This window comes from Peromyscus leucopus, chromosome 4 (assembly GCF_004664715.2).
Source record: "Peromyscus leucopus breed LL Stock chromosome 4, UCI_PerLeu_2.1, whole genome shotgun sequence".
Lineage (NCBI taxonomy): Eukaryota > Metazoa > Chordata > Mammalia > Rodentia > Cricetidae > Peromyscus > Peromyscus leucopus.
Genome location: NC_051066.1, coordinates 35207700 through 35235699, shown reverse-complemented (window position 1 = coordinate 35235699; position 28000 = coordinate 35207700). Strand labels below are relative to the sequence as shown.

Below are 28000 nucleotides of genomic sequence, written 5' to 3'. Positions count from 1 at the left end.
CCTTTCTGCTTTGCTACTTTTTTGACTGCCTGTCAGAGGTCTGTGCACTTGGCTTCCCTCTTCCTGCAAGGCCACTGCAGCATGTGCTGGCAGGATTAATCTTGGTCCACCATGTCTTTGCAAAGGCTTCTACAGCAGCAGAATGGCAATGGCAACTTGGAGTACTGTACTGATTCTGCATACAGCTCCTACTCCGCACTCACGGGCCCCCTCACAATGGAAGACAACAGACGGATTCAAATGCTGGCAGACACTGTGGCTACTCTGCCTCGGGGACGAAAGCAGGTATGATGGCACTTCTGTCTAGAATGTCCGTGTTTGTCTGACTGCTGCTGAATGTGTCATTTGCTCCTGTGTCTCTCCATGAATTCCTTGACTCCTGGCTTCAGTCCCCATCCTTAATAATCATTTTGGTTCTTATTCAAAAGAGAATTCTTTCTCCCCCACTGAGGACAAGCTCTGTCTACTAAGTCAATTGACTTAGGAGTTAACGACTGAGAGTATGTGTGAGGAAGGAGGTGACATTCCCAAAAGAGAGGGTGTAGCAGTCCAGAGATGGAAAAGCAGTCTTTTAAAAAACTTCTTTTAAAAAGGAAAACTTAAATATTTCTTTTTAACTTGAGGATGTGCTCAGGTAAAGTGAAGTCATTGAGCACAATAAGCTTGAAGACGGTTTGCAGGAACACAGCCAGCACCATTCTCCGTTTGTGTCTCCATAACTCTCTCCCTACTAGTCTCACCTCCGGGCTTTCATAGTCCTATTAGTTCCCAGTCAAGAGGAGACATCTGGAACACAAAGGTTGTCAACTAAGTAAATTCTTCAGCTCCAGCGCACTGACACCATCCAGGGCTCATGGGAAGTAAGACTTGTGTGGGGTAGAAACCAAGCTTGGCTGCTGAGTAGTTGAGGCATCTCGAGCAAGTTGCCAGCCTCCCTCACATTAAGTCCTTAAAAAAGGGAAGAAGTTATTACACTAAATTCCATTCATTGGATTGGGCAACAGCAGAAACACCATCCTTGGACTGTCCGCTCCTTAAGTGAGGAAATATGTAGGGCACTCGGCACTCGGTAAAGATTGTTAGGAAATTTTTATTGCATAAAATTTCTTTAGAGATGAACACTCACTTGGGAAAATCTATGTCCATGTGAATTGGTTCTGAATTTTTGGTCTTTAATTAACCATACACCTCTTTGTGTATTTTGATCATACAAATTGCTATGAGGTCCAAAGTGTATATTTGGATGTACATACAGCAATTATGCACAGTTGTTTAGAATTGACTGAGAGCACGAGGGTATAGCTCTGGGGCCTGCATTCTTGTGTGTACTGTGTTCTCCTCTGAGTGCTTTTAACTTCAGCATTACAGAGTCCCAGCTTGGAGGATAGGCAGGTTCTCCTTCAGTGATATGGTTGGTGAACTGATTTCTTGGCATTTTCCATAGTGATGAAGAGGATGGCATCATTTGCCGAGATTTGGTTATCACTCTCAATTCAAAGTGCTTTCGTGATACAAAGCTTGATGAACATCTCTATCAACTTATAAATGAGTAACACAGGAAACACCATCTTTACTCAGATTCCAGATAGTGAACAGTCCATTTCTGTTTCTACTTGCCACGAAGCTGTTAAACTAAATTCTGTTAGTTTACTTAGTCTATGATTTGTTCTCTGGGTACATTACTTACCAAGAAAGCAACTTGCTAATTTTTGCTAATCAAGGGCAGGATCTTCCCACTTCTCCTTTTGAGCTCAGGCATTACATCATACCGGACCCCTGCAAGGTGAAAAACATCCCTGTAGCTAGATCAGCCATATGGGCAAGTTTCCTTCCTGGAGAAGGGTTACAGTTTAGGGACAGAATAAACAGCAGATAAACCATCCTGCAGTCTGTCTCTGTCTGGTACTCCTAAGCAAGGAACTCCCTAAGGTGGAAGGACAGAATCTTGTGCTTTGGGGCAAGTTTGTTTAGACACACAGTGCTTAGTGTATGAGGAAGATCTAATGTGCCTCTGAGAGGAGAGAGACAGACTAGACTCGTGGGTAAATTTCCTTGAGAAAGCAGTACGATTGGCCTTTGCTATCCATGGAGCACTGGTTCCAAAAACCACCACCCATGAAAATCAAAGGCCACAGATGCTGGAGTCTCTGATATAAAGTGGCAGACTTTTTGCATATAAACTACTAGGCTCGGGTGTATTACCTAAGACAATATCATTGGCTATAGGAATAGCTGTCACATTATATCGTTTAGAGAAGGATGGCAGAAAAGAAACATATACCTGTTCAGTGCAGATGCAATGTTTTGTTTCTATGGAGGGTTTTCATCTGCAGTTGGTTTAATGAATGGATGCAGAGAGCTGACTGTGGTTGCCCCAGCACCCAGAGCCACTGAATAGGTTTGAGATGTGGATTTTAGGAACTTCATTCTACAAGAGTGGCAGGGTGGCTTTTACAGTAGTTGGAGAAAGAGGAAATAAACAATAGAGAGGAAAGGTAAAAACTTGGTGATGAGTAGCACTAAAGACCAATGAGGCAGATCTGGCTTTTAAGCCCGAGTAAAGATAATATGAATTGGAAAAGGACAACCAGGAGGATTGAGTGATTATTGGAGGGAATGATAAGAGGAATTTAGGCGTATAAAAATATGTGAGCATGCAGACTTCCTATACAACTAATGTATGCCCAAGCTCTTCTCTATTTCTTCTTTTTCTCTTCTTGTATTCTTTAACACACTGTGCATGCACTTCCCCTATTCTTAAAGCTTTTCCTGGCCTGGCAGTGGTGGTACACACCTCTAATCCCAGCACCTGAGAGGCAGAGGCTGTTGGATCTCTGAGTCAAGGCCAGAGTCAGTTCCAGGATATCCAGGGCTACACAGAGGAACCCTGTCTCGGAATTAAAAAACAAACAAACAAACAAAAAAACTCCATCCCTTTTTCTAAACCAAACCTTTGGAGCATGGCACTTGTGATACTATGTAACCACTCTCAATGAAACTTGATGGAGGTATTTGCCGAAGATTTTATAATTTTCCACATGGACATTTGCTTCTTGTGAATTGTTTTCTTAGAAAAACAAACATTAGTAGCAACAACAACAACAAATTGCCCCCACCCCCACCCTGGCACTGTCTGAATGGTCTGCAGCAGGGTTCCCATGAGGCAATAGCAGCAGCAGTGGCAGGTGTTCCTGTCTGCAGTTATTTTCAACACTTGGACGGCTGACGTCAACATTCATACTTCTTGTTATTGTGGCTTTGGTTTCTGCAAAGCTATATCTGGCTAGCTTCTAGTTTCAGCTTAATCTTCAGAATCCACTGGGGATTCGCACCCAGAATTGTTTAAAAATAGGTTTCTGTGTGTGCAAATTATTTCAGTACCTGCATTGGTAAGAAGTGACAGACACATCAGTAATGCTTCTAATTTTGAACGTAGTCTTTTGGGGCGAAGTCCCTGCAATATAAAACCTTGAGGGAGGTTAATGGAAGAGAAGGGAAGTCTTATAAGCATCCCATGTCCCAGGGGTAGAAAGTGTGCCTGACTGCTACTCTTACAAGGCTATAATGAAGGTGACTCTCGCCCAGTGTGGCAGAGAGAACCAGGAACCTGGCATACAGGTATGAAAGTTGACTGTGAATTAGACCTAACTGATTGTCAGTGTCTAATTTTCTTTGAGTAATGAAATTATTGCTAAATAGGAAGCTTCTAGAAAGCTGGTTTCACATACAATTTCAGTTAGGGATGATACTAAATGCTTGTAATGGGTATAGTTCCGGGCCGAGTTCTGCCCACAGGGGCGTTCTTTGTACTTCTGCCATTATCTCATTTAGGCAACATCAAGACTTCAGTGTTATGCTTGGGCTAATATCTAACCATTCTTCTTTAAAAAGAGGTGTGGGACTGTAATCAGACCTCCATGGAAGCTGGAACATAGTATTTATCTCCATATGGGTATTCTAAGTTGGGACATTGACTCTATTTTCAATATTCTGTTGTGTCTTTGGTTAGTTTGATGATCCTTTCGGTCTTAACGGTCTGATTTTCAGAAGATGGAGAGAGCTGTATTCCTGAAACAGTTAGGAATAAAAGTGAAATAGGCAGAGAATTGGAAAGAGCCAAGGATATAATTCAAAACAAAGTACTTAAAAAAAAAAGCCCACCTCTGAATCTGTACCCTCCACTAACCACACCCCCAACTTTTGCAGGAAATGAGTAGCAGAGCCAGGAGAAGAACACAGCAGTCTGCCCTAGCAGCAAAAGTGGCTTCTGTGTTGGTCTCTGAGCTGCTCTGAGGAGGGTTCACCACCAAGCTGTGTTTCCGATTTCCTCTCTGCTTTGCGCATTGACAGCTGCTGTGTTTGGTCTTGATTTTCCACTAAAGAGAGACCCGAGAATCACTGCCTAGCAGGAGACATTGTGTGTGGAATATTAATGCCTTGTCTTTTAAGTCATCTTCCTGAAAGCAGAGGAGCCTTCCTAAGATCAGCCTCAGACATCACTAGACTCCTGGCTAGGAAGAAGCTACGGAGCCTGGTGTGCTGTAGTTAGAGCTGAATGTGCAGCTTTCAAGCCTGCCAAATCGCTAAACCTAGACTTCTCATATTAGATAATGTGTAATAAAAGACAGCTGTTGCCAGCATATGCTGTGAATTGCACACCAGTTCTCCATTCATGATTTCTCATTCTCTCTCTCTCTCTCTCTCTCTCTCTCTCTCTCTCTCTCTCTCTCTCTCTCTGTGTGTGTGTGTGTGTGTGTGTGTGCCATCACTACAACTCAGAAAGACTCTGCCTGGGAGCTGTCTGAGCAACACCTACTCCAAAGCCACATCTTCAAACAGGGCTGATGCATGCTAGAGAGATGGACACAGAGAAAACTTGATTCAGAAGACCCTTGACAGGGCCGTAGGCACACTCCAAGTAACAGGCAGTTTAGCAGGTGAGCAAGGCAGAACCTTGAGAGTTCCTATCTATTTAACCCCTTGGACAACTCTGATCAAAACCAAGAAGACTTTGCATCAAGATGTGGCTGGCCACCATCAGAGAGTTTGATAGTAACTAATGTATTTAAATTGCTTGGTTTGTATATGTTCACTGTTTAAAATCTCTTTACCAATCCAGAATGGAAACTAATTTATAATCCAATTTTGTCTCAACTTTTTGTGTCACTGATAACCCAAAAATAGCAGCCACGGGAGTGTTCCCACATTACTTTTTAGCCAGTGAGCTACACATAACTGTTACAAGGAGGGAGGTGAGGAACATCCTCTTCTGTAAGGAGAAGTCTGATCTATTGGGGGGTGGGCACTGAAAGGTTTTATATTTTAATCTATCCAAAATAACCTGTCACTTAACAGCCATGTTGAGAAAATCCCAAGGCGCCTATCAATTCTATGAATACAGGGATAAGAAAAGGGTATTTAATATTGTGGTAGTCAGATGTTTTGTTAATTCTTGCCAACTGGTTAATTCTTGAGGGCTGATTAATTCTTGCTAACATTCATTTATTTAGCATTAGGTATTAAGATACCACTATTTTACCTCGTTTTTTTCTTAGCCCTCCTTCTACACCATTTGATGTTTTTTGAGTAGTTCCCCCCCCAATTCTATTTAGCATTTAAAATCCTTCTATATATTTGAGATTTTCATTTTTATCTTTTTAAAACTACCTTTGAATTTTTCTCAGGAAGCTTTAATTTAATGGAGGACAAAGTTTAAAGGGATCTTAGCACATCCGTTTGAGCTTGAATATTTCACTCGGGGTCTCTCACCATCACTCAGCTGCAGATGGTGTCTGAGGCTCAGTTCTGTCTGTCTGTTTCACTATTTTTAAAGTCACAATCTACTCTAAGCCTTGTGTGAAGCATTGGGGTATAAAGTAAAACCAGTGTATTTCCCCAGAGTCCCCAAGCATACAGATGATTACCTAATGACGTGAAGCATTTGATCAAATATGCTCTTCATACAGAGTGTGCCTATGGACGCATAGAAATCTCCATGTGGATGGTAACAGGAGGGATACGACAAACTGTGTTAGCAAGAGCAATGTTTTAAAGGCACCAAACCCTTAACTGTGATTATAGCTAACAGAATTAAATATAGCTGAACTACATAGTTGACAATCTGAATGAAGGGTGAAATACAAGGAGATAGTGATAGTGAAAATAGATAAAGAAAATAGGAACACAGTGTAAGGGTGAGAGGCTTGAGAATATCACCTTTTACCCTGTCTTTCACAGGGATGCAGCCCTTCTGATGTAACGGAAAACTTCCCATCCCTGCTTATCTCCCTTTCCTTCCTCCCCTTCCCCCTCGTGTGTGTGTGTGTGTGTGTGTGTGTGTGTGTGTGTGTGTGTGTGTGCATATACATGAAATATTTTAGGCACAAAATCAGATTATGGCAAACCATTCAAATTGCTGTAGGTATTCCATAACTAGTTCTTATAAACCAAGATTAGAAACTTATTCCAAGCCTAGAGCATAATTTTGGGTCTGAGCCTTCCAACTTGAGACTCCAGGTATCACTGACAAAAGAAGACAATGCAATTGTTACACATTAAGTCTGTGGAATGACATCATCTCTCCAGTGTATATAGTGACTGGTGGCTGAATTTCTAACACTGAGGCATTCCAGAAAATTTGTGAAATTGCTGGCACTTGGTACCTGACAATTTGAATTTATGGTAATGCAGGCTTCTGTGGAACTTGTCCTGTATGCATTAATTTCTTCTATGTATTTTCTATGTGCAGTTTTTATCCTCACATTATTTTTATTTATCTTCATCAACTTCTTGGATCTACTATTTAATTTATTTGCTTATGAATGACAATTGCATTATGTTGGCAGCTAAATGTCATAAGCTTATCAGCTGGAGAGATGGCTCAGCATTAAGAGCACTTGTTGCTCTTGTGGAGGACCTGGATTCAGTTTTGAGTACTCTCATGGAAGTTCACGACAGGCTGCCCTTAGTTCCAGTTCCAAGGATCTGGTGACTCCTTCTGATGTTCACAGATACCAGTCATGCACACAGTGTACATACACACATTCAGGCAAAACATTCATATATATATATATATATATCTTTTCAAAAAGATTTTGTTTAATTAGGGACATGATGTTATGTTTTGAGCCTTTAGAACAATACTTAAAAAAGGACTAATTAATAATTAACATCTACTAAATATTTCTTAAACAAATAAAACCAAAACTAAAACTGGTCATAGTCCCTTAAAACGAAGGTCTTCCCTTTTGCTGACTTTCTCTCTTTATAAGAGTTTGGGTCTGTCCCAGAAGCTTATGCCTATATGACTTTTCCCAAAATGTGCATGGGAGTGAATGTGTTGTTATTTATAGCATTAGGAAGTTCCTTCACTTTTTTTGGCAGGAAATCTCATATTTTCTTCCAAAACCATTGTGAAAATAAATCATAATAGAATTGGGGTTTTGAGCTCCATCATTTTTTCTGAATCTATTTCTTATTTTCTATCCTGATTGTTTTTGTGTGCGTGGTGGTGGTAGTGGGGTCTCTCTCTCTCTCTCTCTCTCTCTCTCTCTCTCTCTCTCTCTCTCTCTCTCGTGTGTGTGTGTGTGTGTGTGTGTGTGTGTGTGTGTGTGTGTGTGTATGCATGTAATGCTGTGCATGAGGAAGTCAGAAGACAAATTGCAGGAGTTGGTTCTTCCCTCCCACCAATCAAACCTATGTGGTGAGCCATCTTGCTGGTGCTTTGAGTCATATTTCCGTATATAAGCTCATTCTAGGCCTGGTAAAAAAAAGTAACACGTTGAACTGTTATAGTAATATAAGCATATCAGCAGCAGCTACAGAAAATATGGACTGTGTGGTTTTCATGCCATCCTATGGGTAGGTGTTTTAGTATGGTTGTGAATTGTTATAGCTCATTTTGAGAGATTGACATAAACATGGGTTAGACATAAAACAATCATTGGAAGGTTGAAATTCTACTACACGGAGTGAATGTTCTCCTCGCACAGTATCTTACTATTTGAGCTTCTCCTTGTCTTCTCAACAGAATGTCTGGGAGTCCCTCCTCTCCCAGAGTCTCCCTTGCTGTTACAGGATAATGGACATTACTAATCTTTTCTAATAAGGTTTCCAGGTTGATGATGAAGAACAAAGTTCTTTGTGACCCAGAACAGTTGCAGACACATCTTAAAGACCTTGAGATAACTCTATGCTTTTTTTTTTTTTTATTTTTCAGCTTGCTTTGGCCAGATCAAGTTCTCTAGGTGACTTTTCCTGGTCTCAAAGGTAAAGAGATTCATTTTTTCTTCCTTCCTTCCTTCCTTCCTTCCTTTATATTTTTTATTAAGACTCTGCCTGAGATGCTTAAGAATGTAAGTGTTCCAGTATATGCGCATACGCATGTGCGCATGTGCACACAGGCACACATACAGACACACAGATACAGACACACAGACATAGACACACACACACACACACACACACACACACACACACACACACACACCACACACAGGAGAACGCATCCCTAACCCATACTACAGTTACAGAACTGAAAGCTAGTTTTCATTGTAACAGTAATTGTTAATGCTAAATATATGCCAGATATGATACTTTGTCATTTATGCAGTTTAAACTTTTTTTCCTTACAGAAAGCTTGTTTCTGTGGAAAAGCAGGACAATGGAGCTTTTGGATTTGAAATTCAGGTGGGTAGTTGGCAAACATTCTAGATTTCTAAGGAAGAAGTAGACACTAATTACATTTGCAAAAGATACTAATTAAATTTCAAAGAACAGGGAGGTTAGGATAGGGTTAGAATGAGGATGGAGACTAGATTTCATTTAGTGTGTGGCTGTTCTTCAGTATGTTAAGTACCACCTGGGGGAGAAAACATTGAAACTTCTCTTTCCCTAGAGATGCACTTCCTCCTTGGGCCGAGTCTCTGCACTCTTAAGGGTAGGCCCAGACACAGGGGCTTGATACTTCAGGACCTTAAAGAAGAAAGCAAAGGACATTTTGCAGAACTTTATTTTCATATAATCCTATTCTTGTACTGTATGTATGTCAGATTCTAAATACTTGAGCTGGACATTTTGGTTCATGGCTTTAAACCCAGAATTTGGGAGGGAGAAGCAGGAAGGGAGTTCCAGGCTAGCCAAGACAACATTGTGAGAACCTGTCTCAAAAAAAAAAAAAAAAAAAAAAAAAAAAAGGAAAATAAAAAGGAATACTTGTAAGATGTTTAATTTATGTATATAAAACTCATGTTTATTACAACAGAGAGCAAACCTTTCTTATTGGGTATAACAAGAAATTTGTACCTCTCCCCACCGATAATAAGATAGCACTTTATTACTTGAAAACCATTGGTGGAAGTTTTTACCTGTCTTCATTGGTTTTAATGTGGCTGTCCAAGAATGTCATTTACTTGTTGCCTGTTTTTTCATGATTATATTTGTGAATATGGCGAATAGGAGTCACATGGACTTTAGTCTAATTGAGTGCCATGGTAGTAGCAACTGAAGTCTCGATTTTTTACACATCATTTCTGCATTTCTTTCCGATGTGCTTTGCACATATTCTTATGCTATATGTCAGATTTTAGATCTTAGCTTCAGTGAGTGCTGCTTTCAGAAAACTTTGGTGTGATATCAACCGCATAGAAGGAAATTTAGTGTATATTTTCGGAACAGGAGCAGGCTCAGGAAGCTGCTACGTTAAACATGCTTCATAAGTAAAGAAACAACACGGAGTGAACAAGGAAGTCACGGGAGAAGAGGTTTCTGCTTTCTGGGCTCCTTACTTTAAAATTTACCACAAAATCATTGAGACATAATTTTGTGCAAAAATAAGCTAAATCTATAGGATTTTAGAAGTATGGACCCCCCCCCCCACCATGAGCCATTTGCCTTTCTCTCAAGAGATACTGCATGTTTGTTTGTTTGTTTGTTTGGGTTTTTTTTTTTTTTTTTTTTTTTTTTGATTTTTCAAGACAGGATTTCTCTGTATAGTTTTGTGCCTTTCCTGGAACTCATTCTGGCCTCGAACTCACAGAGATCCTCCTGCCTCTGCCTCCTGAATGCTGGGATTAAAAGCGTGTGCCACCACCACCTGGTGAGATACTCATGTTTATCACTGCCTCTTCGAGGTTGCCTAGTGATAAAAACTGGAACCAGGGTGACTGAGCACCTGCTCATCTTGTTTTCCCACTCTGGTGGGATACACATCACTGCTTCCTTCCGTTTCTCTCTCCACAAGCATGTGTGTAGAATCAAAGTCAACATCATCGTTACTAGACAACAGGCCACAGAAACATGAAAACTTAGAAACCCAATGAGACCTGATGGTTCCACTTCTGAGCTACAGCACATACATCTTATCTCAGAAGTCAACAGTTTGCAGGGGTGCTCTTGGAAGGGTGTTCTTTCCAAGCCAACAGAAGCACGTGATAGGAGATGTGGGAGGAGGGTGGGAGATGGGGAATATTATTTGACCAAATATTCTTTTCTGTGCTTTCATGGCTTCTGGTTTTGCCTCTCTATATCTAGATAGAATTTTTAGCTACATAAATCAAAGTGCTTTTCCAGCACTGTACTCACTTTGACACCTGGGAATGGAAGGCAGGTCTCCTCATTGATGAGGATTGCTAGAACAGTGACTTCTGAAAGGTGTATAAGTTCAGTCTTTGGCTCCTGCTGCACATGAACTAGATTGGCTTCCATTTCTAGAAGGAGCTGAGCTGCAGTGTGGTCTAGGGCAGGAAACTCTCAAAAAGGTTTCTAACACAGGTGGGACCTGTGTTATAGGCCACATAAAGCTGCTCTACTTTTCAAATAGTGTATTCTAAATGTACTATAGTTGAGCAAAAATCTCTTAGCATTTAACAGAACCAAGTGGTTAGCTCTAGAAGTGATCTGGGTGCGACTGATTATGGCGTCTCAGCCATGAATTTCTCAGAAGGAAGCAATACTCTAATGTGCCTTAATTTTTAGTAATCAGGTCTTTAAAATGCAACTCAAAACACTGATTTTTGACTCTAGATGGAACTCCACCCCACAATTAAAATGTAGTAAATAGGAAAGCATGCTTGCTTGGAGTTATGGAAGTGCTGTATGTAGCACATGTTTCCTTAGTGTTTTTATATATTTTGAAAAGCAAACTAAAAACATCAACCATAAAACCCAGTACCACTGAACTATTTGGGTCAAACTGAGACACCCAGGGAAGCATGTCTCTTTTTTATTTAATTGGATGACCGAAGAACTGGTGAGAATTCAGGGCAGGAGGGGTCTTGTTTGCTCAGAAATGAAATGGCTCAGGCCAGTTAGAGCACCTGGAATAAACCCAGGCAAGTCTGTCACTATTTGCAGAACTCTGATTTAATGTAAACCACTGTTGGTTGGTCTCCCTGATGGATATTTTGTATCTCACACTCTCCCCCAATGCTAGTTTTAGTCAGCAGGACCCACAAGCATCTTTTCCATCTTTTCCTTTGCACATGGCTATCATTATTTTCATCCCATTGAGATATAAGAAGCTTAATTTTTTCTTAATAAATACACAGTGATATAGCATCAGGTGGTCTCTTAGGCTTGGAAACTGACCATTTTGAGCCACTTGCATACCACTTTCGTTTTCCATGCCATATGTGTTTTATGAATGGAATTGGCTGCTGATTATCTGCTGGAATTGCAAAATTGGTACCTTCAGTTCAGTCCACAGTGAGGGATGCTTTTCCACAGTTGTCCCTTGCACTTATCTAATGTGCTGCTTAATGCTGCTGACATGATTTTATGTTTTGACAAACATTGGTTGACTTTTTTGAAAAGTTACTATGTATCCACTTAAATTTTATAGACCTACAGGCTCCAGAACCAGAACATCTGCTCCTCCGAAGTATGCACTATGATCTACAAAGTACAAGAAGACAGCCCTGCTCACTGTGCTGGCCTGCAAGCTGGTAATGTAGTTCTGCTCATGCTAGAAGCCATTTAAATAGGAAGAAACTCTTTAAGGTTAGGAAGCAGTTGTTGCTTTGAATTTTCTTTAGTGACGATATGGTTGGAACTTGCTTGTTTGTCTTCATTTCCATGGCAGGAGGCTTTGTTTAAGTAACTAATAAACTACTTGCTTTTCTTGGCATCTCACAGGTGACATCCTTGCAAATATCAATGGTGTGAGCACAGAAGGCTTTACTCACAAACAAGTGGTTGACCTGATCCGATCATCAGGAAATCTGCTAACGTAAATATCCACTTAATTGCTATGGGGTTTCAAAGATGTTTTGGTGTCTGAGAATGCCTGAGGGGGTGAGTGAATAAGCTATTTGTCTGTGACTTACCAGAAGGGAGGCAGCTTACACAGCTTTGGGATGGGCATTGGCACTTTTATGGGTTCCTTTTGTTTCTCAAGGTTTCATGTGTCATGAACATATTGTCAACATCTGAAGTAAGAGGATGTCACTAGACAAAGGTGCTTTGTAGAAGGGACATCATTTACTGATATAGTTTTAATATCCAATTCAATTAAACTGGCACACATTTCTTTGGACCAACACAAATTCGTCCTATTTCCATGGTTCATGTCATCTTTCAGCTACAACATTTTTTTCTTTCTCATATTTCTCAAGCATCTTGTTTTACCTCTGTTACTCTTCCATAAAGAATAATAAAAAAAGTTTCCTCAACTTTCACCACCTTGGAATATACACAGTAACATATATTAACATTCATCTTATCAGAATGACTCTGGTCTTCTCAGCTGCTCAATGGGTTTAATCTTTGAGACTGATCTTAAAAATCTCAAGTAGATATATCTACAGGGACACTCATTGTTACCCATCATCATAACTGTCTAAAAAACCAGACAGCTTTGGGCTTGCTTTTACTTGTTCCAAGAACCCAGTAAGATATTAATAAACAGTTATAATCAAATTTATTATTGCATTAAAATCATCTATACTGAGCAAATATTAAGTTTTTTTAATCTCTGTGTATGTCTAAAGAGGCAAAAAACAAAGACTTTTGAACTCTAAAAATGATAGAAGACTTGTAAGAAAAGCCTGAAGTTTTTAAATTGCAGTTATGAATAACCTCTATAAGAAAGGAGAATAATGCAGCAGGGGAGAACATGGAATAAGAATGTGGCCAGCTGAGATTCGATGTTCAAAGTGCTCCACTCTGGAGCTGAGACTAAACAGAGGGAAGGAATGGCCATATGAACTGGGAGAAACATGTAGGTAAATAAAGATGTCTTTGAGCTCTGGAAATAGATGTGGCATACCCCGAGGACAATGTAAATTTGGTGGCTGGTGGATTAGAGAGAAAGTATGAGCGATGAAGTCATAGTTGGCCATACATCAGATCTTGAGATGCATTGCTGTGCCAGGGAGTTTAGATTTTATTCTGAGTTAGGTGGTTTCAGCGTTACCTAATTCATTTTTTTTCCATAGCCTTTTTGTCAGCCTGGGTTTATTCCTTTATGTACAGGAAGTGCCAGAGTTCAGCTGAGTAGTGAGTGATAACAGGATCCAACCTGCTTTGGATGTCAGCGTCTGCTCCTTCCATTTGCAGCTGTTCATTGTGAGCTGCTAGTAGAATCTACCAGATTCTTCACTGATACTTTAGAGGTATCTTTGAATGGGTGTGTTGAGGCAGTTTTAAGAGATAACTGATGATGGTAGAGTTGAGCCCCACCTTCTGAGCTTTAATACTTCCAGGTAAAAGTTAGGAAGGGTCTTGCCTTGAAGAAACCTAGGACCAGATAGAATCCAAGATAAAATGCTATTGGTGAGAGAAAGATACGTCCCACATAGATGAAGCAAGAAGACCATAGATAAATATGGTTAGAGATGGTTCTTCGAAATCAACAGATCGGTAAAATGTGAAATAGCATGAACAAATACTGAAGGAATGGTCCATCTCTACAGCTGTGGAATCTCTACAGCTGTGCACATCCATTGCTTAGATGGGCTGGAACAAGACTGGGTCTTATGGAGCTTTAGAGTGATTCTATTGTCCACAAAAGAGATTGTCTCAATTAAATCAGACAGAATTTGTACTATCCTCTTACTCTGTTGGGTCTGATGCTGGAAGAATAGAGGAAAGGTGGCTCACATATAGTGCTCTTACCACATCTTTAAATTTTCTCACATTTTTGTAAATAATTACACTTTGGTAGTCCAAAGGAATTAGGACAAATACTTTAAAAATGCTTAATAGAGTGATTCAAAGGTGAAATTAACTATCATCCTTGGATGGAAGATTTGTAGTCAAAACAACAGTGAAAATACACCAGCTCCTGGGAGAACAAGCCTGCCATTTTTAGAAAATCTTGGATGTAGGATGAGAAGAACATTGTTAAACTGATAATTCTAGGCTGGCCATTTGTGAACTAAAGGTTTTGAGATGAAATAGCCATATGAGGTTACAGAAAAATTTCCCTATTTTAACAACTAGCACATTGAGTTCCCTGTAGTGTAAGTCCTGAACACCATTTTTGTTGACATGCTACCTGGCTCATAGTAGATGTCCAATGAATGTTCACCAAATGACTGAGGTTATTCAGCCTGTCTAGGCAAAAATAGATTCTGGTGGAGAGCAACCACCATTAGCATATAGTACCTTCTGGAAAATAAGCTACGGTTTGTAAATTAACCAGGATCTTTCACTTTACTATTTGTCAGGGAGTTTTTCATCCCCTTTTCTCTCTCCTAGTGTTGTTGGGAAATTTGGCTTAGGTCCAGACACTCAAATGTCCACCCTCCATAGTGGAGAGACATAGGAAAGGTGACATTTATGTTGAATTTTAAGTATAGTTTGCTCGTCACATGCAGTGCTTCATAAGGATGGTACCTCTTTGAATGGCTAGCTCGTTATTCACCCCCACCTTTTCCTTCTCTTCAAACAGGATAGAGACTCTTAATGGAACAATGATTCACAGGAGAGCAGAGCTTGAAGCAAAGTTGCAAGCTTTAAAGGTACTTTGATTTAACACAGCACGTCCTTTTTCATCCTTGAATGTGTGAGTAGCAGAATAATAATCTCTCTGAGGAACTGAGATAGCCCTTGAAGGGGAAATGTCAGGATGCATCCAAACTGCTGACTTCTCAAGGGCCACACAATTACATTTGCAGAAATATCTGAGACTGTGAATATGTGTAAATCACCCTCTTCCTTCCTCATTCAGAGTCTATGAGGCTCAGAAAGCCAGCAGGAAGGCATCTTACCTGAAGAACTGTTCATTGATGCACCTGTGATCACTTTTGATTTACATTTTGCTTAAGGGGAAAAAAAGTGTAGGAGTAAGCACTGAGTGCTGCAGAATGCTGGCGGGCCCATCACTTTTACATTCCCATTGTCCTTTCCTTCTCCACCATTCCGACAATGGACTATCTATCACCAACCCTGTGGCTGTCCTTGAATTTGCCTCCACTGGTAAACACACTGTTACCTTGAAAGGAAAGAAAAAGGTTGCAAGAACCAGTGCCTAATGCAGGCTGCTCAATGCAAATTCACTAGCATGGCTCTTCGAAGGTTTTCAAAATCTCAGTTATCTAGGTTGGTGAGCCTTCCAAATTATGAACTCCAGACACTCACAGAATGAGTCAAAGATGCTCCCGACTCTTCCCAGGTCCCAGCTGACCACCCAATACCTGTAGGACAATGGAGCAGCCAGCCTATTCAGAGATAGCTTGGCTACAAGCAAGCTACTTACTTGTACTTTGTAAAAATCTGCATTGATTAGTTTTTCTAGTGAAGTACATTTATTAACTTTTGATTTCAAGGGTACAGTTCACTTTATTTATGTTTTATCTAGAATCTTTCCCTTCCACCATACACTAGCAAGCCTCATCAATATTGGCTTTGACACTCTTGCAGAAGTGTCCATTCCCACGAATTTCAAAATCAGTTTAAAATAATCATCAAAGAATCCTCTCTGCTCAGATATTGATAGAGATTAAATTGTGTTCATAGAATATGTGAGAACAACTGAAATCTTTGTGGCTTTCACTTTTCTCACTTTGAATATAAGTTTTCCCATTTTTATTGCATACTTCATATACTCCAGAATAATTTCATTCATGCATTTTCAAATGTGTTCTCTAGCTAAAAAGATAATCTTTTGTATTTTAAGTTTTATACCTTTAGTTCAATTATTCAAATAATTTACTTTTCTTCTCATATAGCATTGGCTAGGATCTTCAGTATATTGTAAATTACTGTATTATTCTTCACTTTAGAGAACTGCTTCCAATATTCATATTGCATTTTTATGAGAGGTAATAAGTGCTTTATACTATGTTTATGTTTATTAAAACTTCCCAAATTTAATTTATTTTCATAAACAGCAATGATCTTGGTGAATATCTTCTTTCAAATGTTAAGTTCTCAGTCTTTTGCTTTAAAAAAAGGGTAATGAAAAATAGGCTAATGATTTTATGTTTTATTAATGAAATAATGCATTCATATTTCATGAAATGAAGTTATTTGAGCAAAACATTATTTCATGCTTTTCAGCAATTCCTACTCTTTGAATATAACTTTAACAAAATTTCTGTAATTTTAATGTACATAATTAACTAATTTTAACTACCAACATGCAAGCCTTTCAACATCTCTGTTCTCTTCCAGAATATAAGTAGGTCCTTAATATACTTTGAATGTCTGTTGAAAGAATCATCTTCCTGAGTATTATTTACTTTCTAGCATTTCATCAATTAAAGCATACATAATGTGAGAATTTATTGTGAGTAACTTAAAGTGGAAACATACACGAATGTGTCTCATCGGGGTGCTTGTGTTGCTTCTCATTTAACTCTCACCTGTGGGTGTTTGTCATTCTTGCATATTATTTCATTAAATGGTGACCACCAGATCTTTCCAGAAATCTTCTTATATTTCTCTGCTACTCTTGAAGAACTGGTTTCTAGGTAACTGAAAGTACTTTAGGTTAATGAGGCCTAAGTTTTTGTTTCCCTGGTTCTTTGAAAAACCTTTGATATATTTGTTTATAAAGGCGCTCCTAAATATTGATCAGTTGTCAGTCATCTACATTAAAATATTTTTAATTAATTATTTTCTTTTTCATATTGAAGTTTTTAATTCATCCAGAAATAATCTTTACATGTACTATGAAATATGGCATAATTTGACTTTTTTCTATATTCACAGTTCTCCCAATATAATTTATTTTGTATTTTTCTTTTCTCCTTAACTGAATTCCTGAATTCCTGTGAAACTTATATTTTAGAAAATTTTTCATGTAAGTCCATATTTACTCACATATTCTCCATTGTAGTCCACTGGTCAATTTTTTTTTTTTTATGTTCAACTCAGTGTGCTACCTAATTGGACAATGCTCTTAGTCTGTTGCTCATCTGTCAGGTTGTCAAGTTCCATGAATAAATGCTATAGGTTTGATTGACATTTCATTTTATATAGATAAGTCAGTGCCAAGAACATTATTACATGGCATTTCATTTTCTTGTTGCTAGGTTATTGTCTTAGTTAGGGTTTCTATTGCTGTGAAGAGACACCATGATCACAGCAACTCTTATAAAGAAAAAAACATTTAATTGGGCAGCTTGCAGTTTCATGGATTTAGTCCATTATCATCATGGTGAGACCAGGTGGCAGGCGGGCTAACATTTGCTGGAGAAGGAGCTGAGAGTTCTACATCTTGATCCACAGGCAATAGGAAGTGAACTGTGTCCACACTGGGCATGGCTTGACCCTAGGAGACCTCAAAGCCTGCTTCCACAGTGACACACTTCCTCCAACAAGGCCACATCTACTCCAAAAGGGCCACACCTCTAATAGTGCCAGTCTCTACAAGCTTATGGGGCCCAATTACATTTAAACTACCACACTTACCTTTTTTTTTTTTTTAAGAAAAATTATTTATTTATCTATTTTTACATCCCAGCTACATTTCCCCTCCCTCCTGTCTGCCCATTCTCACCCCAACCCCCCCACCATAGTTATCTTAGCAATGTTACTATTTTTCTTTGCATCTTTCATAAAATCCGATAATTTTACACATAGATCATATAGTTGTTTCTTGTATTATCCTTTGTACTTTATGATTTTATTATGGGATTTTTTTTTGTAAAGAAAAGTTTTTATGGTTAATGTATTGGTATAAATCAGTCATTTTTATGTTGTTGTTAAAAATCAAGCTCTTTGTTAGACCATATAATCTCCCTTAAGCTATTTCTGTATTATTTGGTGTGCTCTATAAGGATAATAAGTGTACAAAATTGATCTGGTTCCTTTTCTTTTCTGCTGTGCTGTCTCAGGCGAGGAGTGGCTTATGATGAGGGGACCAATCATGGGCATCCTTCTTTTGTCCTTTAAGGGGGTTCTCCCAGCTCTTTCACAGGTTAAGAGGCTCCCATCTAAACCACTTTTGCTGGTTTTTATGATGCTTATGTATTAAATTTTATTCACCACCTTTTCTGATAAGAAAGTCTTTTAAAAGATTTATTAAAAATATCTATCAATATGATGAATGCTGCTAAGTATTTTTCTAATGTAAAAGCACCCTTTAATTTTGAACATAAACCCAGCATGGTTATCTTGAGATGTACAATCATTTTCTATTCTTTTAGGTTTACTTTGCTACTGCTGGCAAATTTTGAAAATAGCTTTAATTGACCTATAGTTTTATTGCTCAGGCTCCTTTGTGGGTTTCAGTGTTAACTTTACTAAGTTTATAGTGTGAGCTGGGTTGTTCCTCTTTTGTTCTCTGGTAAAATTTTTGTAATGCCATCTGCATCATCAGGACTGGGGTGCTTTCTGGAGGGAAGACTTTTAAACCACCATTTCAATTTCTTTATTATTAGTAAAACTACTCAAATATTCTTTCTGGACCAGCTTTGCCGAGTTCTGTTTTGGTCAATAAAGTTTTCTAATTTTCAAATATATGGCAGGGCCTGGTACAGCTCATTCTTAACATTTAACCCTCTGCTATAGACATCATTTTTGTCCTCATTTTTCATGTATTCTACTTTCATGTTTTCTTTTTTTCCTCTTGGTCATTTTCTCTGGTGTACTTTCTAATTATATTACCCTCCCCCATCTCTCTCTCTCTCTCTCTCTCTCTCTCTCTCTCTCTCTCTCTCTCTCTCTCTCTCTGTGTGTGTGTGTGTGTGTGTGTGTGTGTGTGTGTGTGTGTGTGCGTGTGTGTGTGTGTGTGTGTGTGTGTGTGTGTGTATGTGTGTCTTTCTCTCCCTCCCTCTCTCTCCTGGCTGCTTTTCACTATAACTTAATTAGGCCCAGACTCATACCTCAATTCATAGTCTAAAATTGCCACTGATTTTTATGTCTACAAGATATGTGAATCAAGCTCTGGACAAACCATTTCATTAGATGCATTGTCTTTATTACTTCCCACATTACCCTGTGGAATTTTGTTAGAAATTTCTTAGGTTCTTTTAGATTGTTTTCCTTCATAATGACTTCAGTAGCATCCTTGTATCTGTATTCTAATTAGCTTTTAGATGTGATTTATACTTTATTGACAAATGTTCCTTTTTTATATCTATCTGATCTTATTTCTCTCAACTTTTTTGTGCTTATGAACACTGATTATTTTCATTTTTCTATCAGAATTTATAGCAATCTTACTTAGTGTCAGTTTTTAATCCTTCCTGTTGCTATGTTGCTTGGAGAGAATCCATGTTCTGAGTGCCATGCCTTTCCTGTCATTGAGCATCTGAGGATGATGTGTGGTTGAACGTCAGCTTCTTCATCTCCCTGAGATAGTTGTACAATTCCCTCCACACAGTGCTTCAAAGCTCCCCTTGCAGGGCCAGGTCTGGCAGGTTGACTGCCTCTCTCAGAGAGTAAATGCAGTGTGGTTCAGATCATGAGGTGTTGCTATGCTCCTGTCTCCCAAGGCGCCTCCAGCTGCTAGCAGCATTTGTCAGCTTCCTTTTCTAAGTGCCTAATACTCTGCCAGGGTTCATTTGTCAAGAAGGAAATTTGGCTGAGTTCTTTGTGTTAAATAGACACACTTAAACCACATATTACCGCAGAATCTAAGTTCCTAGCTAACTCTCGATGCTTCTGTTTGATAGCTTGAAATTCATTTCTGCTTACCATTTTGCGTTTGTCTTGCAACCAATCTTGAAATGATAAACATGTAGTTAATCCTCCAAGACAGAGATGACTGGGTCTGACCTATAACTAAAGTCAGGCTGGCTTCCTCTGCACAATGGCATTTATTTTGCATCCTATACACATGGACATTCTATTTGCAAAGAGTGTAGAGCCCCAGTCTCTTCTCTGGAAGAAGTTGTCCCTTCTGAGTCACATTTTCAGGGATTTCCTTTATCTTAACCCATGCTTCAGATGCTTAGCACAAATAGTAAACTAGTTAAAAGAGTTAGTTTTAAATCTGTCTCTGCTACTTATTATATATGTAGAGAAATATTTTGCTTCAGTGAAATTTTATTTTCCAGTCTACAAACAAAATTATGAAAATTAATGGCACATTATTTGTAAGGGCACAGTGAAAGGATTAGCTGGCAGGAGAAATGTGATTTGTCTTATGTAGACAGAAAATATTTGGGCCATGTCTGGAACCCAACTCAGCACATGATAGCTGAGTGTTGTCTTTAGGAAACTGTTCTCTTGTATATTCATTCAACAATATTCATCCGTTCCTTCAGCTGCCACGTATGGGTCCAGTGACATAATGCGGGATCACATGGCCAGATCCACATATGCTTTCACAGTCACCTGACACAGAAAATTTAGATCTGACTGAATGTATGATGGTGATGGCGGTAACACAGACAGGAACAACCCTAAGGATAACAGAAAACAGTTTCAGATCGAAAACAATCGCTTTGATTTCTCTCCTCTTTATACTGGTGTTTTCCAGGTGTAAGCCATGGCAATTTAGATAACTGGGTTAGATCAGCAAACCAGTGATCTTAAAACCTTCTGTTACAAATATGAACTGTGTGGAAATCTCTGTCCCCATACTTTTGAAAACTAAATTCAGAAAGATAACATTTTTGTCTTTGTGTTTTTAGTTTTGACTGACAACCCGTCCTGTTCTCTCCTGTGCTCTATTTTCTTGGAGATAAATATTTTTAGCAAAGAAGACATGTGTAGGTACATATGGTGGCACTGGCCAGTCCTGTGCTCCACAAGCCTCCGAGTCTGGTCTTCACATAACTATAGACTTATAAGATGACAAGAATGGTGACTGATGGGACCAGCCCTCCTAGGACTACTGTAGAAGAATTTCATGGTTCAGAAGGAAAAACAAATGAACTGAGCTAAGCAATTTGTTGCTTTTGTTATTTGACTGAATATTGGCCATCGTAGAATGGCTTCAGCTGCTGCTGTGAGACAGATTGAGTGTTCTACAGACCGAGGCATGAACCCTGCTCCTCTTACTCATTGAATGATGTTCTTAAGATTTTATTTTCTTCTCTTTCTCCCATTTCCTTCCAAATGTACATCTGAAAAAAAAAATCTTTCTATTTTAATCATCACTTATTCCCTCCAGGTGATGGTGTACAAAGTGCTGCTCTTTTCCAACTAGGCCATCTTTCTTATGGATAAATGTCCTTGGCAAATCTGAGCTGTGCCCACATGCTGGCCTTGCTATGGGGACCTAAAATAGCAAAGGCAGGGGTGATCCAGGGCACAGGAAACGGGAAGGAGAGTGAGCATGTTACACATGCCTGTCCAGATGGCTTCTTCCCAGTTGGCTTTGACTTCTGTTGACTTGGCTACTATGTGGCTGGACCAGGCCAGGCCACGTGTGACTGTTCTCCTGGTCTCCTAATTGTCATGATGGTCACTCTTTTCATTTGCCACAGCAGCCAAGGGAAAAAAGAGTTGTGATATCAGGGGTGTGGGCTGGGGATACAGCTCAGTTGGTAGAGTGCTTGCTTAACATGCATTTTTATGACTTGGCATTGTTCCCCAGAACCTCATAAATGACATAGTGGACTGTGTACTTGGGAACTGAAAGTAGGAGAATCCAAAGTTCAATATGATCTTCAACTACATAGTAAAATCAAGACTCAAGGTTAACCTGGGCTACATGAGATGATATCTCAAAACAAACAAAGTTAGGGTACTTAACTGTGTTCCAGGTAGATGTCCAATAAAAGGATTGTTTCAGAGCCCAGACTCATTGACTGACAATGGTCTTGACAAAGCATTTACTAATCTTTAGTTGCTGGTCCAAACCTTTCAATCTGTTAACTCCTCCGGTTCTAATATTCTGGGGTTTCTATTCCATGTTATCTGTATCATTCATGTAGAAACAGCTAACAAGGTCTTTCAAATGTGAGCAATCTGGTTCCATATTTTTGAAATAAAACTACAATAACTTCATTGGTTTTCTTGTGTTTGAAAAGAAGACTTGTTGGCCCTTGAGAAATCAGTATTCCTCATGTCCTTTGTCATTCAGCACAAGCCTTTAAAGATTGGGAGTAGCTGGTCATGCTGTCAGTCTCTACTGCCTTGCCTGCTTGGAATTTCCTACGACTCAGAACTTTTCTCCCCCCATCTTTCTCACAGCAAACCTTGAAGAAAAAATGGGTGGAGTTCAGGTCTCTACACTTACAGGAACAGCGCCTGCTGCATGGTAAGCTCAATTTCCTGTCAGGAAACCACATTCTCATCACACCCTCTCAGTGTTTCTGCACACACATATTTTTAAGATGATCACTATTACAGTAAAAGTTTAGTTAGCACCAATGAAGGATACTAGTCTGTGTTTTGATGGGATGAACACAGGGGTGACCTGTGTGTTTGGAGGAGGGTGAGTCAAACTGCACTGCCTTCTCCACACACAGTGCATATGCCTATGCAAACATATGTGGGCATAGGAACGCACACAGTTGCCATAGGTAACCAACAACAACTGGAGATAACATTGCCTGCTACTTCTACCACACCAGCCAATGAATTAGATTCCTGTAAATGATTCTGGCTGAATCAAACTGGCATGGCTGCGTACTTCATAGATAGAACGCCAACCACTTTTCAAATTATATTGGTTACATTGATGCCGAATACCTCAGGACCAAGACAGACACGTAAGATTATTATGCTGGTAGTAGGAGTTTACTGTCTATGCATTTTGAAGCAAGGAGTTTAATCTAGTCAGCTGGTCTACTCTCTGCTGTGTTACTTGAGGTGGTGACTTCTTTCTTGGGAGGTAGGTTGAGACAGTGTCCTGCTATATAACCCTGCATAACCTCATGTCCATTCTTCAGCCCAAGCTAGCATCCTCATGCTTTGGTCCCCCATGCGCTGAAATTCCAGGCATACAGCATTATAGCTGGCAGGAAGGGAAGTCTATCTATGCACTGTAATGTACTGAGGTCACTAGCCATGAGGGCTGGGATATAGGCCATCTCTTCTTCAGGTAACACTCTGCTCTAACCTCTGTTTAGCATCTGGAATATTTGTTCAAATGGTAACTACTTTGCAGAAAAGCTGCCATCTAAAAATCACTTAAAATTGAGTTATAAAACCACAAAAAATGGTATCTGGTCATGAATATCATGTGATATGTTGTGATGAGATGTGGACATTATATGATGTTTAAGTCTAGACAAACTAATTAGCTCCTCAGACATTTGTGTCTTTTTGGTAGTAAAAGCTCTTCAAATACCTTTGTTCTAGCTTTTGGAAGTTTATAGTAGATTCATGTTAGCTCTAGTCACCCAACCATGTGAAGCACACTGAAGCTCTCACTCTTAGCTAACTGTAACTAGTGCCCAAGGGTCAGGGTTTCCATTTACCTCTCCTATCTCTACACCTCTGCCCAGCCTCTGGTCACCACCATTATCCTCTTAACCACTATTAGACCAGCAGACATTTTCATATTGCACACGAAATGAGATCATCTCATATTTGTGTTTGCATACTTGGACTCCTCCATTTAACACACTGATCTCCATGACCATACTATCACAAATAATGAAACTTCTTTAGTTTTTCCTGAGTAAATGGTATTCCACTGTGCATGTGCTGTATTTTATCCCTCCATTTGTCAATTGATAGGTGTCTTTGTAGAGCCCAGGTTTTGACTTTTGAGAATAGTGGTAAGATGAGCACGCAAGTGCATGTTTTGTGGATACACTGAGTCTGTTTTCAGTGGGCATGCACTGGTAACATTACTGGATCATATGGCAGTATGGTGGATATTTTTTGTCTTGTTTTGTTTATGGTTTATGTGGAGCCTTCATACTGTTTTCCACGGTAGATGAACTGCGGGAGGATTGTTTTTTTTTTTTTTTTTTTTTTTCTCTCCACATCTTCACCATTAATTTTGAACCTGTGTCTTTTTGGTATAAGCATTCCTGTAGGGGTAAGGTGAGTCATTATGGTTTTATTTGTGTTTACCAGCTAATTGATGACACCAGGCATTTTTTCATATATCTGTTGGCCAATTTCATGTCTTCTTTTGACAAATATCTATCCAAGTATATTCTACTTTGTATCTTACAGTCTTTTATTTTTCTGGAGTTCCTTGTAAATCTAGTCATCATTTAGACATTGGTAACAGTATAGAGACTTGATTTGCAATTTTGGCTAGACAAGTTTGAAACTTGTATAAGTTACTTCTCTTTTAAAAAATTATTTATTTATTCCGTCTGTGTGTGTTTATGCTCACACAAACCTGCACAGACACATTTTGTGCCAATGGGAAGCGACTGACCCCAGGTTATCAGGTTGGCCATTGCCCACTGAGTCATCTCACTGACCCACTTTTCTTTTTAATGAATTTCAGTTAATTGTTGTTGTTTTGAGGGAGGGCTTTGCTGTGTTAAAACTCACTTGCCTCACCTTTCTGATGCTAGCCCAGATGTATTAGACTACATTTTGAGGAATCAGAAGATTTTTTTTCAGAGGGAGAGAGAGAAAGAGAGAGAGAGAGAGAGAGAGAGAGAGAGAGAGACAGAGACAGAGACAGAGACAGAGATAGAGACAGAGACAGAGGAGAGACAGAGACAGAGACAGAGACTCATTGAAGCCTTGTTCAGATTCCTGGCTTTCATAGACATGGGGCATCTCAGAAGACTTTATCTGAACTACTGACAGTTCCCAAACAGCCCAGTGGGTACAGTTCCTACATGTACAGGGACAGTCTTAATTAGATTGAACATTGGGAGCTATATTGTTGCCCTTTTTTTGAGGGTGTTCATTCATCTGCTTTCTCTAGAACTAGAACATGAGGGTCTAGAAAGCAGTTACTCTTCCATCCAGCTTTATCAGCTCATTGTAAGATGAGACCAAGCAGAAGGTAGTAGCAGAGAGGGAAGCACCATGCAGGTTGGCTGCGCACGGCCTCATACATCAAATGGAGTAAGAACAGTGTCTCTGTGCTGCCAAGCAAAGACACAGGAGAGCAGAGCAAAGATGACTAACTCGGGGTAGCCTGTGGGGTGCTTGACACCTCGCTTTCTCAGTTATGCTTTTCTGAGCACACTAGCTGACCGAGTGATGAGAAGCTGGTGGGGCAGGACAGAATGTGACTCATCATTCAGTTTGGGGAACCCCTTTGTGGGTTATGAAGCATTGATGGAAAAACTTGGCCAAGCAATAGAATTCGGTTTTCAGAGGTGCATGCCTGAGGACAGAGATGCTTTCTAAGCACAGCACCACTCTAGAACTTACAGCCATTCTAGGAGGACATTTGGAATATTAAGGCTGGAAGGCATAGTTGACCTCATAAGCCTTTTATAAGCATGTGTTCTAATTTGTAACTGTTTTTTTCCATATGCTTTAAATGGTTTGATAATAAACTTAGGATTTTTTTAAAAGACAGCTATTAAGAATCAGAGAAGCATTTCTCTCAGAGTTTATTTTGCCCTCACTTCTGTGAACATTTTCATAGAAGTTTCCAGGGTTACACAGTTTAAGAAATTAGCACTTGGAGGTTCACAGAGTCACACTGTCAGAGCATCAGTTGGGTTGAACTGATTTCATATCAAGCATGCTTGCTATCTGACACTATGATAAATCAGCTCACAGAAAAAGAAGTTTGACTTGGCTCAGAGTTTGGAGGCTTCAGTCCACGAGGCTTGGGCCTGTGATGATGGCTCATCATGGCAGAAGCACTCGGCAGAATAAAAGAGCCCTGTTGGCAGCTGGAGAGTGAGATAAAAAAAGGACCAGAACACAGAAACTGTAATCCAAGACCATGTCCTCAGTGACCTAAATCCTCCCAGGAGGCCACCTGCATCTTTTAAAGTTTTCGTCATCTCCCAATAAGATCACATGAATATACTCTCTTGGAGTACATTCTATATCCAAGCTATGGGCATGAAATATCTTTAAATTTACTCTAGGTTATAATTTTCATGACCCTTTCCTTAGGAACTGGCCCATGGGTGCTAGTTTGGGAAACCCTCCTTCCTAACCGTATTTGTGCAAGTAGAAACTCAGGCCAAAGTATTTCTCCTTCCTCTCTTGCATTCTTTCAAGTCCAGTGTTCTTCCTTGTAGGGACTGGTGACATTGATCCCGTAATAGACTCTTCTTTGTATTGTAGGAGATACAGCTAACTCCCCAAGCTTGGAAAACATGGACCTGGATGAGTTGTCCTTGTTTGGAAATCTGCTGGGGCCAGGCCCAGCCCTCCTGGACCGGAACCGGCTGTGCAGTGAGAGCAGCTGTAAGAGCCGGCTGAGCTCGCTGACCATGGACAGCGAGGACGGCTACAGGACAAGTGTGTCGGAGGACTCCAGCCGAGGCGCCTTCAGTCGGCAGACCAGCACCGATGACGAGTGCTTTCTCTCCAAGGAAGGAGACGATATTCTGAGGAACGCTTCTTCCAGGAGGAACCGGAGCATCAGTGTCACCAGCAATGGGTCCTTATCCCCCTTGTGGGAGAGCAATTACTCAAGCATGTTTGGAACTCTACCCCGGAAAAGCAGACGGGGAAGTGTCCGGAAGCAAATTTTGAAATTCATCCCTGGCCTTCATCGTGCGGTAGAAGAGGAAGAGAGTCGTTTCTGATGGGTGGGAGAGACCCTTGGAACTGGCTGGTTTCGCAATTCTCTCTCTACTTGCCTAGATGAACTCCACCTGCCTTAGTGGGGAAGTACACTCTGTGAAGCTCACATCCCATTTCACAGCAGCATTGACCTTTAAGTTCTTACGTTGTTATTTTTGGGTCTTTTGTCATCTTTTTTTTTTTTCATCCAGTACAGCTCAAGTTCTAAGAGTACATGAGAGAAAGAAAGTGATAGGTTAGATAATGTAATAATATGTCTGTTCATTCTAATGCTGGCCACACAAGTACAAAAGTATTTATTTTACTGACTATGTGTGTAAGAAGCGGAGAACTCTTTGGAGTCAAGTGTGAATACGGAGTGACAGGATATGATTATTGGGTTGCTTTCCATAGTTTAATTTGGTAGACTACAAAACTTTTTGTTTGCTTAATTTTCTCAGTAGCCTTCATAAGAGAGAATTTAATTTTTTCAAACTATTAAAGGATCGTAAACAAAGATGACCATCAGCGTTTTCTCACTTCAGTGACAGTGAGGCAGGAGGTTAGCATTGGGGCAAAGGGCTAAGCTTCCTGAGAAGCATGGGATGGGGTGCTGAGGTGGGCGCTTGGGACCATTACCCTAGGATTTTTTCTTTGAATATTTAAAAAAAATGAATGAGACTCTCATTATTTGCCCATCTCAATTTTTTTCTGCCTAAACATGGATACCAAGTCCAAAAATCTCAGAATCCTATAGATCTGTGATTATATTTTGCTGCAAATGTCTAAAATTCTAAAAAGGAGGGTGGGAAAAGAACTTGCTTTTGGTGATCCTCCTCATTATGCATTCCACAGAGGTATTGCCTCAGTTCTTGCTTCCCTGTTAGCTATGCTTGTATTGTATTCTCGCCTTTCATAATTTTCTATTTTATTTCAACATCCATTAAAGTCTCTGTTCTGGTGATGCAGCTGTTTATTACCTATATGCTGAAGTAAATGGTCTGAACCATGTGATAAAGACTTGCGTTGATTCTAA

At 39.7% G+C, this 28000-nt stretch overlaps 1 protein-coding gene across 1 annotated transcript; it reads left to right on the top strand.

The window, feature by feature from the left end:
- On the top strand, positions 1-28000 carry LOC114696020 (cytohesin 1 interacting protein). The gene is made up of 8 exons (XM_028873590.2): positions 1-285; positions 8219-8268; positions 8634-8688; positions 11840-11942; positions 12133-12226; positions 14891-14960; positions 22534-22600; positions 26521-28000. The coding sequence occupies exons 1-8, from the start codon at positions 112-114 to the stop codon at positions 26985-26987; spliced, it is 1080 nt and encodes a 359-aa protein (XP_028729423.1). The 5' UTR covers positions 1-111; the 3' UTR covers positions 26988-28000.